The sequence below is a fragment of the Leptonychotes weddellii genome, chromosome 16 (genome assembly GCF_054177405.1).
Source record: "Leptonychotes weddellii isolate Sample4059 chromosome 16, ASM5417740v2, whole genome shotgun sequence".
Lineage (NCBI taxonomy): Eukaryota > Metazoa > Chordata > Mammalia > Carnivora > Phocidae > Leptonychotes > Leptonychotes weddellii.
Window position 1 is genome coordinate 48,959,210 of NC_138384.1, and position 10,671 is coordinate 48,969,880.

The window sequence follows — 10,671 nt, forward strand, 5'->3', positions numbered from 1 at the left end:
ATCTGGATTGTCCATCATTTTCCTGAGTTGTGGAATTCTAGCTTTTTTGTGTTGAGTCTTGTCGCCCTGGGTAAAGCTTTTGTCTTCCCTGATTATCTGTCTTCTCTCTGCAAAATGGGGGAAATGATTTGACTTGACATAGTAACTATGAAAATATAAATGTGATAAAAATACAGAACTACATGAGTTTCCACGTCCCCTGCACCCTCCCCAACTGTGGACAGAAACAGAGACACGAAGGAGTATCCTTCACTCCAACAGTGAGGTGAAGCTACTCAGGACAGTTGCAAACAGATACCCACAGAAGAACAAAGAAACCGTGATCCTTAACCCTCCCATTTAATTCAGAGCAACGATATATGGCCTTGTGCTAAGTGCGGGGGCTCCAGAACCAAACTGCTGGGATCTGTGTCCGGTCTCTACCATTCGATGCCTGTGTGACCTTGGGCCAATTCCTTAACTTGCTTAGCCTTCCTTGTCTTCATCACAAATCAGGTCAATAATGGCATCTCATAAGGTTTGACATTTTAATGAGATACACACGTAAAACCCACAATAGAAGGCTAGGACCAGGCACTTGGATAATGGAAGCTATTACTAATTTATCTTTTTAAAAATAAAAAGTTTTTCTCCCAAGCTGCCTCTGACTTCCAGTCCCAAATGTTAGTGTTTAGGTGGAATCAGGGCTTTCTATCAGACAGGACATTTTTTCTGTCCAGTGATGTGGAGACCGCTCCTACCAGATCATGATAACCCTGTGTTATCTCTTCCTCCTATTGTGTTAGAGACATCAAGTTGGCAGCTTAAAATTGGCCATGGTTGGATAATTTACACCTCAGAAATGTGCAGTGCTACAAATCAGGCCTTTTTTCCCCTCCCAAGAACCAGGTGTTAAACATTTATCAACACACCACCGCCCCATGGATCTGTCTTTCCCATTGGAGGCAACACCAAGTTGTTCTAGGATTGTCCCAGGAAGAACTGACTGAGAAAGAGGAGCTGCAGGGTAGAAACAAAAGAGGAATTCAACAGAGCCCCTTTTCTATTTTATTAGGCTGCAAAAAACTGAATTTGATGAGGAAACACAGAGACTTCTGACAGTTGCAGAAAAGCAAAATCCATCCTTGACAATTATAGGTGACTGATAGAAAAGAGACAGGACGATAGGGCAGCAAGCAACTTAGACTCCTCCTGACCCAAGGGCACCTTCAAAGAAAAGTTACTGGAGCCTTTACTCATGCCTACTCTGTCCCCAGGAATTACAGTTCCGGACACGGATGTGAACCCTGATTTTTCTGGCCCCTCATTTGGGTACTTCATAGATTGTGTCTATATGGGTTTTTCGCCCCCTATTTATTTTTTTGATGTAGTGTTCCATGATTCATTGTTTGCGTATAACACCCAGTGCTCCATTCAATACGTGCCCTCTTTAATACTCATCACCAGGCTAACGCATCCCCCCACTGCACTCCCCTCAACTCTGTGGCCTTGGGGAAGTCACTAAAGACTGCCAAGGTCTAGTTCCTATCCTGTCTCACAACATTTTGAACACTTAATAAAGTCTTAGATCCTAAACATTTTGTAAAACAAATCTCCCAACAGAATTTGTTCCCAGTGAATGCCTGGATCAAGCATGTGGATTGTAGAAACCATGATCCTTTCCGCACATGGTTTAGACAGATGCAGCCCATAGCAAGAGCACTGGACCTGAGGTGTAACTTGGTCACTGTCTTCTCTGTTAGTGTTTAGTATCCCAACTCAGGCTCTTTCTCTTCTTTTGCCTCATGATGGTATTTGGAAAGTGCTTTTTTAAAAATCAGAAAAGTACAAACCATCCATTGTCCTCCACCTACAAGTACAATTAAAGGTGAAGATCCTTTTGACCACCAACCCTGTCTCATTCTCCTCTGCACAAGCAATCTGTCATAAGACGGACCCCCCATATCATTCCTATACTTCTCTATACGGGAATGCATCCATCAACAAAATAGCATTGATTTTAATTACATAAAGATCCCACACTAAATGCATTTTTCATTGTTAGTCTATCCATATCGGTATATGTATGTAAACATGAGTAGACCGAAAATAATGTACTTCATGTAATATAAACATACAGAAGTGTATGTATATATCTCAACATGGATAGATTAACAAAGTATAAACACACAGTGAAGCACATATATACAGTAGCATTCTGTGGTTAAAGGTGTGTGTATGTATGTATACATATGTACACACAAAAAGGTTGAGATACATAATAGGTAAATAGACCATATCTGTACATACCTATATATATCTAAACCTTGTTTCTTGAACCTGAGAGAATAGCCTAGTATATATGTACTTCATTTAAGTAATCTATTGATAGGCTTTTAGCTGCTAATATTTGACATTATACACATCACAACCTACAACCTTGTAAATCTCTTCTCATACAGAAGTCTAACCATCTAGAGATGTACATGTACCACATTTATCTACAAGGCAGCCAATAGAAGGATAAAAATTGTAACAAGAGGGAGGCGGGTGGCCTGGGCATGCAGAACTGAGCTCAACATCCCGCACAGTAAGACCTTAGTAGACAATGTGTAAAGTCGCAATGACAAATATCAGCAAGATAAGCTACTGGTCTCAATGGATATGTAGGGGTTTAGGAAGGAATAAGCTACCAGCTGAATGAAACATGTATTTGTCTTCATCAGTAAAGCCTCCGATGGGCAATTCTTTATTGATGAGAAGGCTCTGCTGATCCCAGGAAAGCCGGCTTTACACATCCAGATCAGGTGGTGCATATGCTGAGTCTGTCACTGTGTCAATCCAGTAACTATTTTCCCTGCTCCCTTGGCTTTCCTTTTTCCGAACACATTCCTTCTCAGGATTCAGGGCTTCCATCTCATAGTTCAGGAGAGCATGAAGTTTAAATTGAGTTTTATGGCATGGGACTAGATTGTTAAATTATTGATATTGAGACTATTACATGATAAAAAAAAGAAAGAAAGAAAAGAAATGGCCCAGGACAAGTATTTAACCAGGTGCAGGAAAAGATTTCCCATCTGAGAGTAAATCTGAACAATGCTTTATGATTCTATCTCGTGAGTCATGCTTGTTCAGTGGAATAAATTGAAAAAGTAGAAGCATAAAATTAAATAGTATATAAACACCAGAGAAGACTCCACAAGTCAGCCTCTGCAGAGCTGTATAAATCACTCCAACAAAAGCTGCAAGAGCAGCACTGTCCCCCAAAAAACACCTAATTCTCTTTTGCCTCCTTCCAAGTGTTAGGTCATTTCTCTGACATTGCTAATCTTACCTCCCTGCATGACCCACTGCATCGCCCATCCTTCCCCAGACTCTAGTCTGGTCCTCCTTTTCCCACTACACCTTATGGCTTCTAAAACTCTCTACTCTTCTTTCCCTTCCTCCGAATGAAGACCTCCAACCCCGTAAATGAAGACAGCGGTGGGAACTGGAAAGAAAACTTAAGGAGTATTTCATTTCTGGACTCCCATACCATCAATTCAGGAGTTAAGATTAAGTCAGCAACTCAAGTGTCTGCTGACAAAGGAATGGATGAGCACAACGTGGTTTATCCACATGATGAAGTAGGATTCAGCCTTAAAAAACAAGGAAATTCGGACACCTGCCATATCACAGATGAACCTTGAGAACATTATGCCAAGTGAGATAAGTCAGTCAACAAAAGGATAAATACTGTATGACCCCACTTTTTTAAAAAAGTTATTCATTTGAGACAGAGACAGAAAGCATGAGCAGGGGGTAGAGGCAGAGGGAGGAGCAGGCTCTCCACGGAGCATGGAGCCCAACATGGGGGTCAATCTGGGGACCCTGAGATCATGACCTGAGCCGGAAGTCAGATGCTTAATCAACTGAGCCACCCAGATGCCCCTGTATGATCCCACTTTTATGAGGTACCTAGGGTGGTCAAATTCATAGAGACAAAGTAGAATAGTGGTTCCAGGGACTGAGGGAATAGGAAATGGGGAGTTAGTATTTAATGGGGACAGAGCTTCAATTTGGGAAGATAAAGTTCCACAGATGGATGGTGCTGAGGGTTGCACAACAGTGTGAAGCCTTTTTTTTTTTTTTTTTTTTTTTTAGATTTTATTGATTTGACAGAGAGACACAGCAAGAGACAGAACACAAGCAGGGGCAGAGGAAGAGGGAGAAGCAGGCTTCCCGCCGAGCAGAGAGCCCGATGTAGGACTCAATCCCAGGACTCTGGGATCATGACCTGAGCCAAAGGCAGATGCTTAACGACTGAGCCACCCAGGCATCCCAACTGTGTGAATCTACTTAATGTCACAGAACTGTTCACTTTAAAATGGCTAAATAGGGACGCCTGGGTGGCTCAGCCGGTTAAGTGTCTGCTTTTGGCTCAGGTCATGATTCCAGGGTCCTGGGATTGAGCCCCATATCGGACTCTGCTCTGCGGGGTGTCTGCTTCTCCCTCTCCCACTGCCTGATGCTCCGCCTGCTTGTGTGCATGCTCTGTCAAAATCTTAAAAAAAAAATTTAAAAAAAGGCTAAATAGTGAATTTGTTATGTCCAGCTTACCACAAACATCACAAGAGAAAGATTGAGAAATCACATCAAGCCATCTGTGGAAAAGAAGGAGGAGATCCTGCCAGGGTTTCTGAGAGAAAGACCAGCTGGAAAAATCAAAGAACTTACTGCCCTAGCAACAATTATGTTAAGGGGACATCCATTCCCACCCGCTAAGAGGCGTTCCAACAGTTTCCCATAATCTCAAACCTCTTTCCCTCAAAAGTAGAGGGAAAAATGAGGGGGGGTTTTGGAGGGAGAGATGAACCATGAAAGACTATGGACTCTGAGAAACAAACAGGGTTTTAGAGGGGAGGGGGGAGGGGGGATTGGTTAGCCCGGTGATGGGTATTAAAGAGGGCACGTACTGCATGGAGCACTGGGTGTTATACGAAAACAACGGATCGTGGATCACCACATCAAAAACTAATGATGGGGCGCCTGGGTGGCTCAGTTGGTCAAGCGACTGCCTTCGGCTCAGGTCATGATCCTGGAGTCCCTGGATCGGGTCCCGCATCGGGCTCCCTGCTCGGCGGGGAGTCTGCTTCTCCCTCTCCCACTCCCCGTTTGTGTTCCCTCTCTCGCTGTGTCTTTCTCTGTCAAATAAATAAAATCTTTAAAAAAAACAAAAAACAAACTAATGATGTATTGTATGGTGACATAATAAAATTAAAAAAAATAAAAATAGCAATCTGAAGGGTTAAAAAAAAATAAAGCTGCCTTAGATCCATTCAAAAAAAAAAAAAGTAGAGGTCAGTAGAAAAGAGGGGGAAGGATGTGCAGATAAAGAACTGAGCCATAAAGCATCTAGTTCGCAAGAGAAAATCTTGAGATGACAGGATTGAAGGAGATTATTAACCTCAGAGCAACATTATAGCTATTTACCACACACTGAGCATTTTACAAGTTATTTTGTATAATTTTTGCAAAACCTGAGATTAGTGCTATTAGACCCATGTTGTAATGAGAAAAATCGACTTAAAGGGTGTAAATCACTAGCTAAGAAGCCGTGGTGCCATCATCAAAAGCCATTCTGGAGAGAATCTATTTGTCTCACCAAATTCCACTCAGGGGATCATTTCCTCAACCACAGCTCCCCCCTCACATCACAGACGGGATTCTCCCTGCTCTAACCTCAACTACACACTACCTCGGCCTTACCCCCAGCCACTTCCTAGTCCTGGCCACACCTACCCACGCTTTTATGATGGCAAAGTGGCAGGTGTGAAAAAAGTGGGTGGGTAGGTCTTCCACATGATCACAGACTTGCAGTTAGTGTGCAATTGGCCACAAGCGAATCGCTCCTTGCTGGATGGTGGGTTTCATAACTCGTAGTGAGCCTGGGGAAGGAGCTCAGCAATCACAGCTCATACGAATCCCTTCGGTCCCATCTCTTCCTTTCCTGAACCCTCAATTCCCCTTCCTGGGGCAGGGGTGGGTGGACTTATCATTGATTCCTCTAGAAAGCCACTTTGGCCTCACATGGCTTTGAAATAAAACAACACTCTAAGAATACCCAAGGGTTAAGATCCTTTGCTATAATTGAATTAATTCCATGGCAAATTCAGGAATTCTAGAATTCCTAAAATATTATGAGAATAATGGAGAATTTGTATATCCAACACTCACAGAAAAATATCCCTGCATTATAATGAAACAAGAAACTTTGGGCTTATCTTGGATTTGGGGTTAACAAGTTGTCAGATTATCAGAAATGACATGATACCATTTTACTCAGCAGTAACTAAAGTCACGACATGGTGACTAAAGCAGTCTAAACCTTTGATTTTTAAAAATCTCTCCCTCAAGGTTTTCCAAGTTAGTTAATACACCTCTCCCCACTATCTATCCCAGTTTTCATCTACAATGAATGATAAAAGTGCAGCAGGAAGAGAATGAAGTATTTCAAGGATCTAGGTTTCACTTATATTTAATGGATGAGGGAAGATGGATGGATAGAAGGATCATGGCATTCAATGTACTGAAAGACCCCACTGGCTTTCATAAGGCATGTTGGCTCTTAGAAGACTTGGATTCCAAGTTCCATTATTTGACTTACTATTTCTGTGATCTGTTATAAAGCATTCACCCTCAGTGTCTTTTTTTATTTTGTGTTCAGTTAGCCACTGTATAGTACATCCTTAGTTTTTGATGTAGTGTTCAGTGATTCATTAGTTGCTTGTAACACCCAGTGCTCATCATAACACGAGCCCTCCTTAATGCCCATCTCTTGGCTACCCTATCCCTCCACCCCCGTCCCCTCTGAAACCCTCAGTTTGTTTCCTGGAGTCCATAGTCTCTCATGGTTCATCTCCCTCTCTGATTTCTCCCCCTTCAGTTTTCCCTCCCTTCCCCTATACTTACCTAGCAGAGGAGATACCATGATCACCCTCAGTGTCTTTTGTTTTTAAATTCTTCGTCAAGTAGGAATGCCCCCACCTATAGGGCTCTGATGAGGATTGAGACATACCACAAAGGTTTTATAAGCTACGAAATGCAAAATAAAATGAATATCCAACTGTTCCTTAAGACTTCTGATGGCTTTTGCTTATTGAATAAGGTGGCAAGGGAGAGAAAATTGTAGTGAGCTCCTATCCTCATATGCATTCCCATGAAGGACATTAATTTCACATTACATCCTGTGTAGGATCCATGGTTCCTGTTTTCAGGTAGGTAAAATACATTTTATATATATCACAGCCATAGATCATTCAAAGGTAGATGCAAAAGCCAAAATGGGGTCTATTTTTGCACATTAGGAGTGGTTCTGGATCTCCATCTGGCTGGTTTATCCACAGTAGGATAACTATGGAATTAGAGTCACATCTATCCCATCTCTCCATCCACAGGAAATGAGGCTTTAGGCTTTCTCAAGGTATTTTTAATATCCTTTGCTTTATTGAATCCTCTTAACATCTGAGAAAGACATTACACCAAGAAGGACAAAAGGAAACTTGAGGCAAAGCCAATGTAGGGTCTTGGGGCCAAATGTAGAATTAGATTAGAAATCTGGAGATTGGGTATTTAATATGCTGCCTACAGCAAAAGGGCAGAAAAGCACTCTGGAGGGAACAGCTCATTTGTCCCCATGAACAGGGACACCTGAACAATCTCCCGGTGGTTCTAATCCAAGACCGTCCCATGGTGAAGCCATGGCACCTCCTCATTGGATCACCACCACCATTTGTCCTCAAGGTCATTGAAATCCCATTTACACTTGACTCTTAGAAAGGACCCCCTCTCCTGCAATTCCTGCAGCTCCCCCTTCACTATGTTGTACAACTCTTTCTTGAGCCTGCAAGAAAGAGAGATAGAATGCTTTTAAATATGCATTGTTTAGGGTGCCTGGGTGGCTCAGTTGGTTAAGCGACTGCCTTCAGCTCAGGTCATGATCCTGGAGTCCCGGGATCGAGTTCCACATCGGGCTCCCTGCTCAGCAGGGAGTCTGCTTCTCCCTCTGACCCTCCCCCCTCTCATGGGCTCTCTCTCTCATTCTCTCTCTCAAATAAATAAATAAAAAATCTTAAATAAAAATAAAAATAAAATAAATATGCATTGTTTAGATGTGAAGTTGGTAATATAAAGTCCTGAATGTATAGCTTTTGACCAACTTCCCAAAGTAGGTAAGATTCCTTGGAATCCAAGAGGATTTCTGCTAAAATGTGCCTAGTTTAAAGTCTTTCTCCAGGGTGCAAGAGGGGAACCCAATGCTTACCTTTCTGACCTCATCTCCAGAATACTGAATAAGGTGGAGAGTGTTCTAATGAAATGCTCTATTTCAATGCCTGGAAGGGGCAATACAGAGCTTGGCAGTCCAACCTCAGGGCCTTTACACATGCTACTCCAACTTCCTTAGAATACTCTACACTTTGTCTCTTGTCACTGTCCATGTTCCCCTCCTGATACATGGACTCCTCCTTCCAGCCTCCTTGGGACTCAAGACCAACGTCACCATGTCAGACATGCCTTCTGTTACCACCCTGATCACCCTTGTTTTTCTACCACAACCCAGAGTTTCCTTCATAGCGTTCATGACAACACTACTTTTATACATCTCAGATTTGTCATCTCCCTGAGGAGAATGCAGAGCCACGAGGGCAAGGCCCACGACCATGTGTTTTCTGCTATCTACCATGGCATGCTTGTCAGCATTGAAAAGGAGGTCGTTGAGTGAATGTCTGTTGAGTGAAATATTGAGTAGGTACAAGAATGGGAAAAATGAGGGGACTCCTCAACTACCCCAAATGTCTGTAGGACTATGCTGCCCAGTATGGTCATCACTACCCATTACCCACTACCCATGTGGCCGTTTCAGTCATTCAAACTGAGAAAGGTCAAAAATGCAGTTCCTGGGGCGCCTGGGTGGCTCATTTGGTTAAGCGACTGCCTTCGGCTCAGGTCATGATCCTGGAGTCCCGGGATCGAGTCCCACATCGGGCTCCCCGCTCGGCAGGGAGTCTGCTTCTCCCTCTGACCCTCCCCCCTCTCAGGTGCTCTCTCTCTCTCTCATTCTCTCTCTCAAATAAAATCTTGAAAAAAAAAAATGCAGTTCCTGGGGTGCACTAACCTCCTGTCAAGTGCCCAGTTACCACATGCTGCTGCTGGCTACTGCACTGGACAATAGACCTAAACTGTTTCCGTCGTTACCATAGGTTCTGCTGGCCAGCACTGCTCTAGGAAATCGAATGCAGGCTGAACCCAATGCTTGCTTTAAAACATCAACCAGTCCACCCCCCTCTCTCAGCTAGTGCTTCCTAGTATAAAAGTCACTGGGGATTACCCTAGTTTCTGTAGTTTGCACGTTGATTTTTTCAAGGCCTTCCACAGTATGCTGACTCCACTGGGCTCTAAGTCATTCTGCAAAAGGTTCAGGTTAACCAGGCTTTTACTTCTTCCAAGAACCAAGGAGAGATGCTGGCAGCAAGCAGGCGTCAGATTGCATTTTTCCAACCTAGGAGTGGGTGGGAAGGAAGTGTGAAAGATGGTCCTCTAAGATTGAGAAGTTAGAAGTGATACCAGATCTAGGAAAAAGTATGTGGTTAAAACAAACTGGCTTACAGTGGAAAGCTTACCACAACCTGGACACTTCTCTAAATGCTTACACATAACTCATTAATCCATATACCAATCCTATAAAAGGTAGCCAAAATCTTAAACTCCATTTGCCAGCTGAGGAAACAGAACAGTAGCCTGCCCAACTGTGAAAGTAACAATGTTCATAAAAAGTGGATGTGATTCGGGGCAGCTGGGTGGCTCAGTCATTAAGCGTCTGCCTTTGGCTCGGGTCATGATCCCGTGGTCCTGGAATGGAGGCCTGCATTGGACTCCCTGCTCAGTGGGAGGCCTGCTTCTCCCTCTCCCACTCCCCCTGCTTGTGTTCCCTGTCAAATAAAATCTTAAAAAAAAAAGTGGATGTGATTTTATTTATAAGGTCCTTGAAAGGACTAAAATAAGATTACAACCCCTTCCTTACACTTTCATCTTGTTTCTAAATTCAACAGAACAAAATCTGGATTTCTACTAGCTAGCCAACCACATGTTCAAAGACAAAAGTGATAGTGTTATATCAGTTTAAGTTAGCAGAAATTTCCATCTAAGCCTATAAAGAAAAGTGACAAGTGTCTATACATGAAAATTTTGATAAACAAGTCAGGAAATGACAGATGTTGGTGAGGATGCGGAGAAAGGGGAACCCTCCTACTCTGTTGGTGGGAATGCAAGCTGGTGCAGCCACTCTGGAAAACAGTATGGAGGTTCCTCAAAAAGTTGAAAATAGAGCTACTGTATGACCCAGCAATTGCACTACTGGGTATTTACCCCAAAGATATAAATGTAGGGATCCAATGGGGTATGTGCACCCCAATGTTTATAGCAGCAATGTCCACAATAGCCAAACTATGGAAAGAGCCAAGATGTACATCGACAGATGAATAAAGAAGATGTGGTGTATTTATATGCAATGGAATATTATGCAGCCATCAAAAAGAATGAAATCTTGCCATTTGCAATGATGTGGATAGAACTAGAGGGCATTTTGCTAAGTGAAATAAGTCAATCAGAGAAAGACAAGTATCATATGACCTCACTGATATGAGGAATTCTTAA

General features: G+C 42.8%; 1 protein-coding gene across 1 annotated transcript in view; it reads right to left on the reverse strand.

Moving 5' to 3' along the window:
- Positions 1-8,231: 8,231 nt before the first annotated feature.
- LOC102730705 (NACHT, LRR and PYD domains-containing protein 13) overlaps positions 8,232-10,671 on the reverse strand; it is a 25,855-nt gene continuing 23,415 nt past the window's right edge. The window contains exon 9 of the mRNA XM_081807937.1: positions 8,232-9,517. Coding sequence (XP_081664063.1) covers positions 9,343-9,517 — 175 coding nt within the window. The 3' untranslated portion in view covers positions 8,232-9,342. The remainder of the gene's footprint in view (positions 9,518-10,671) is intronic.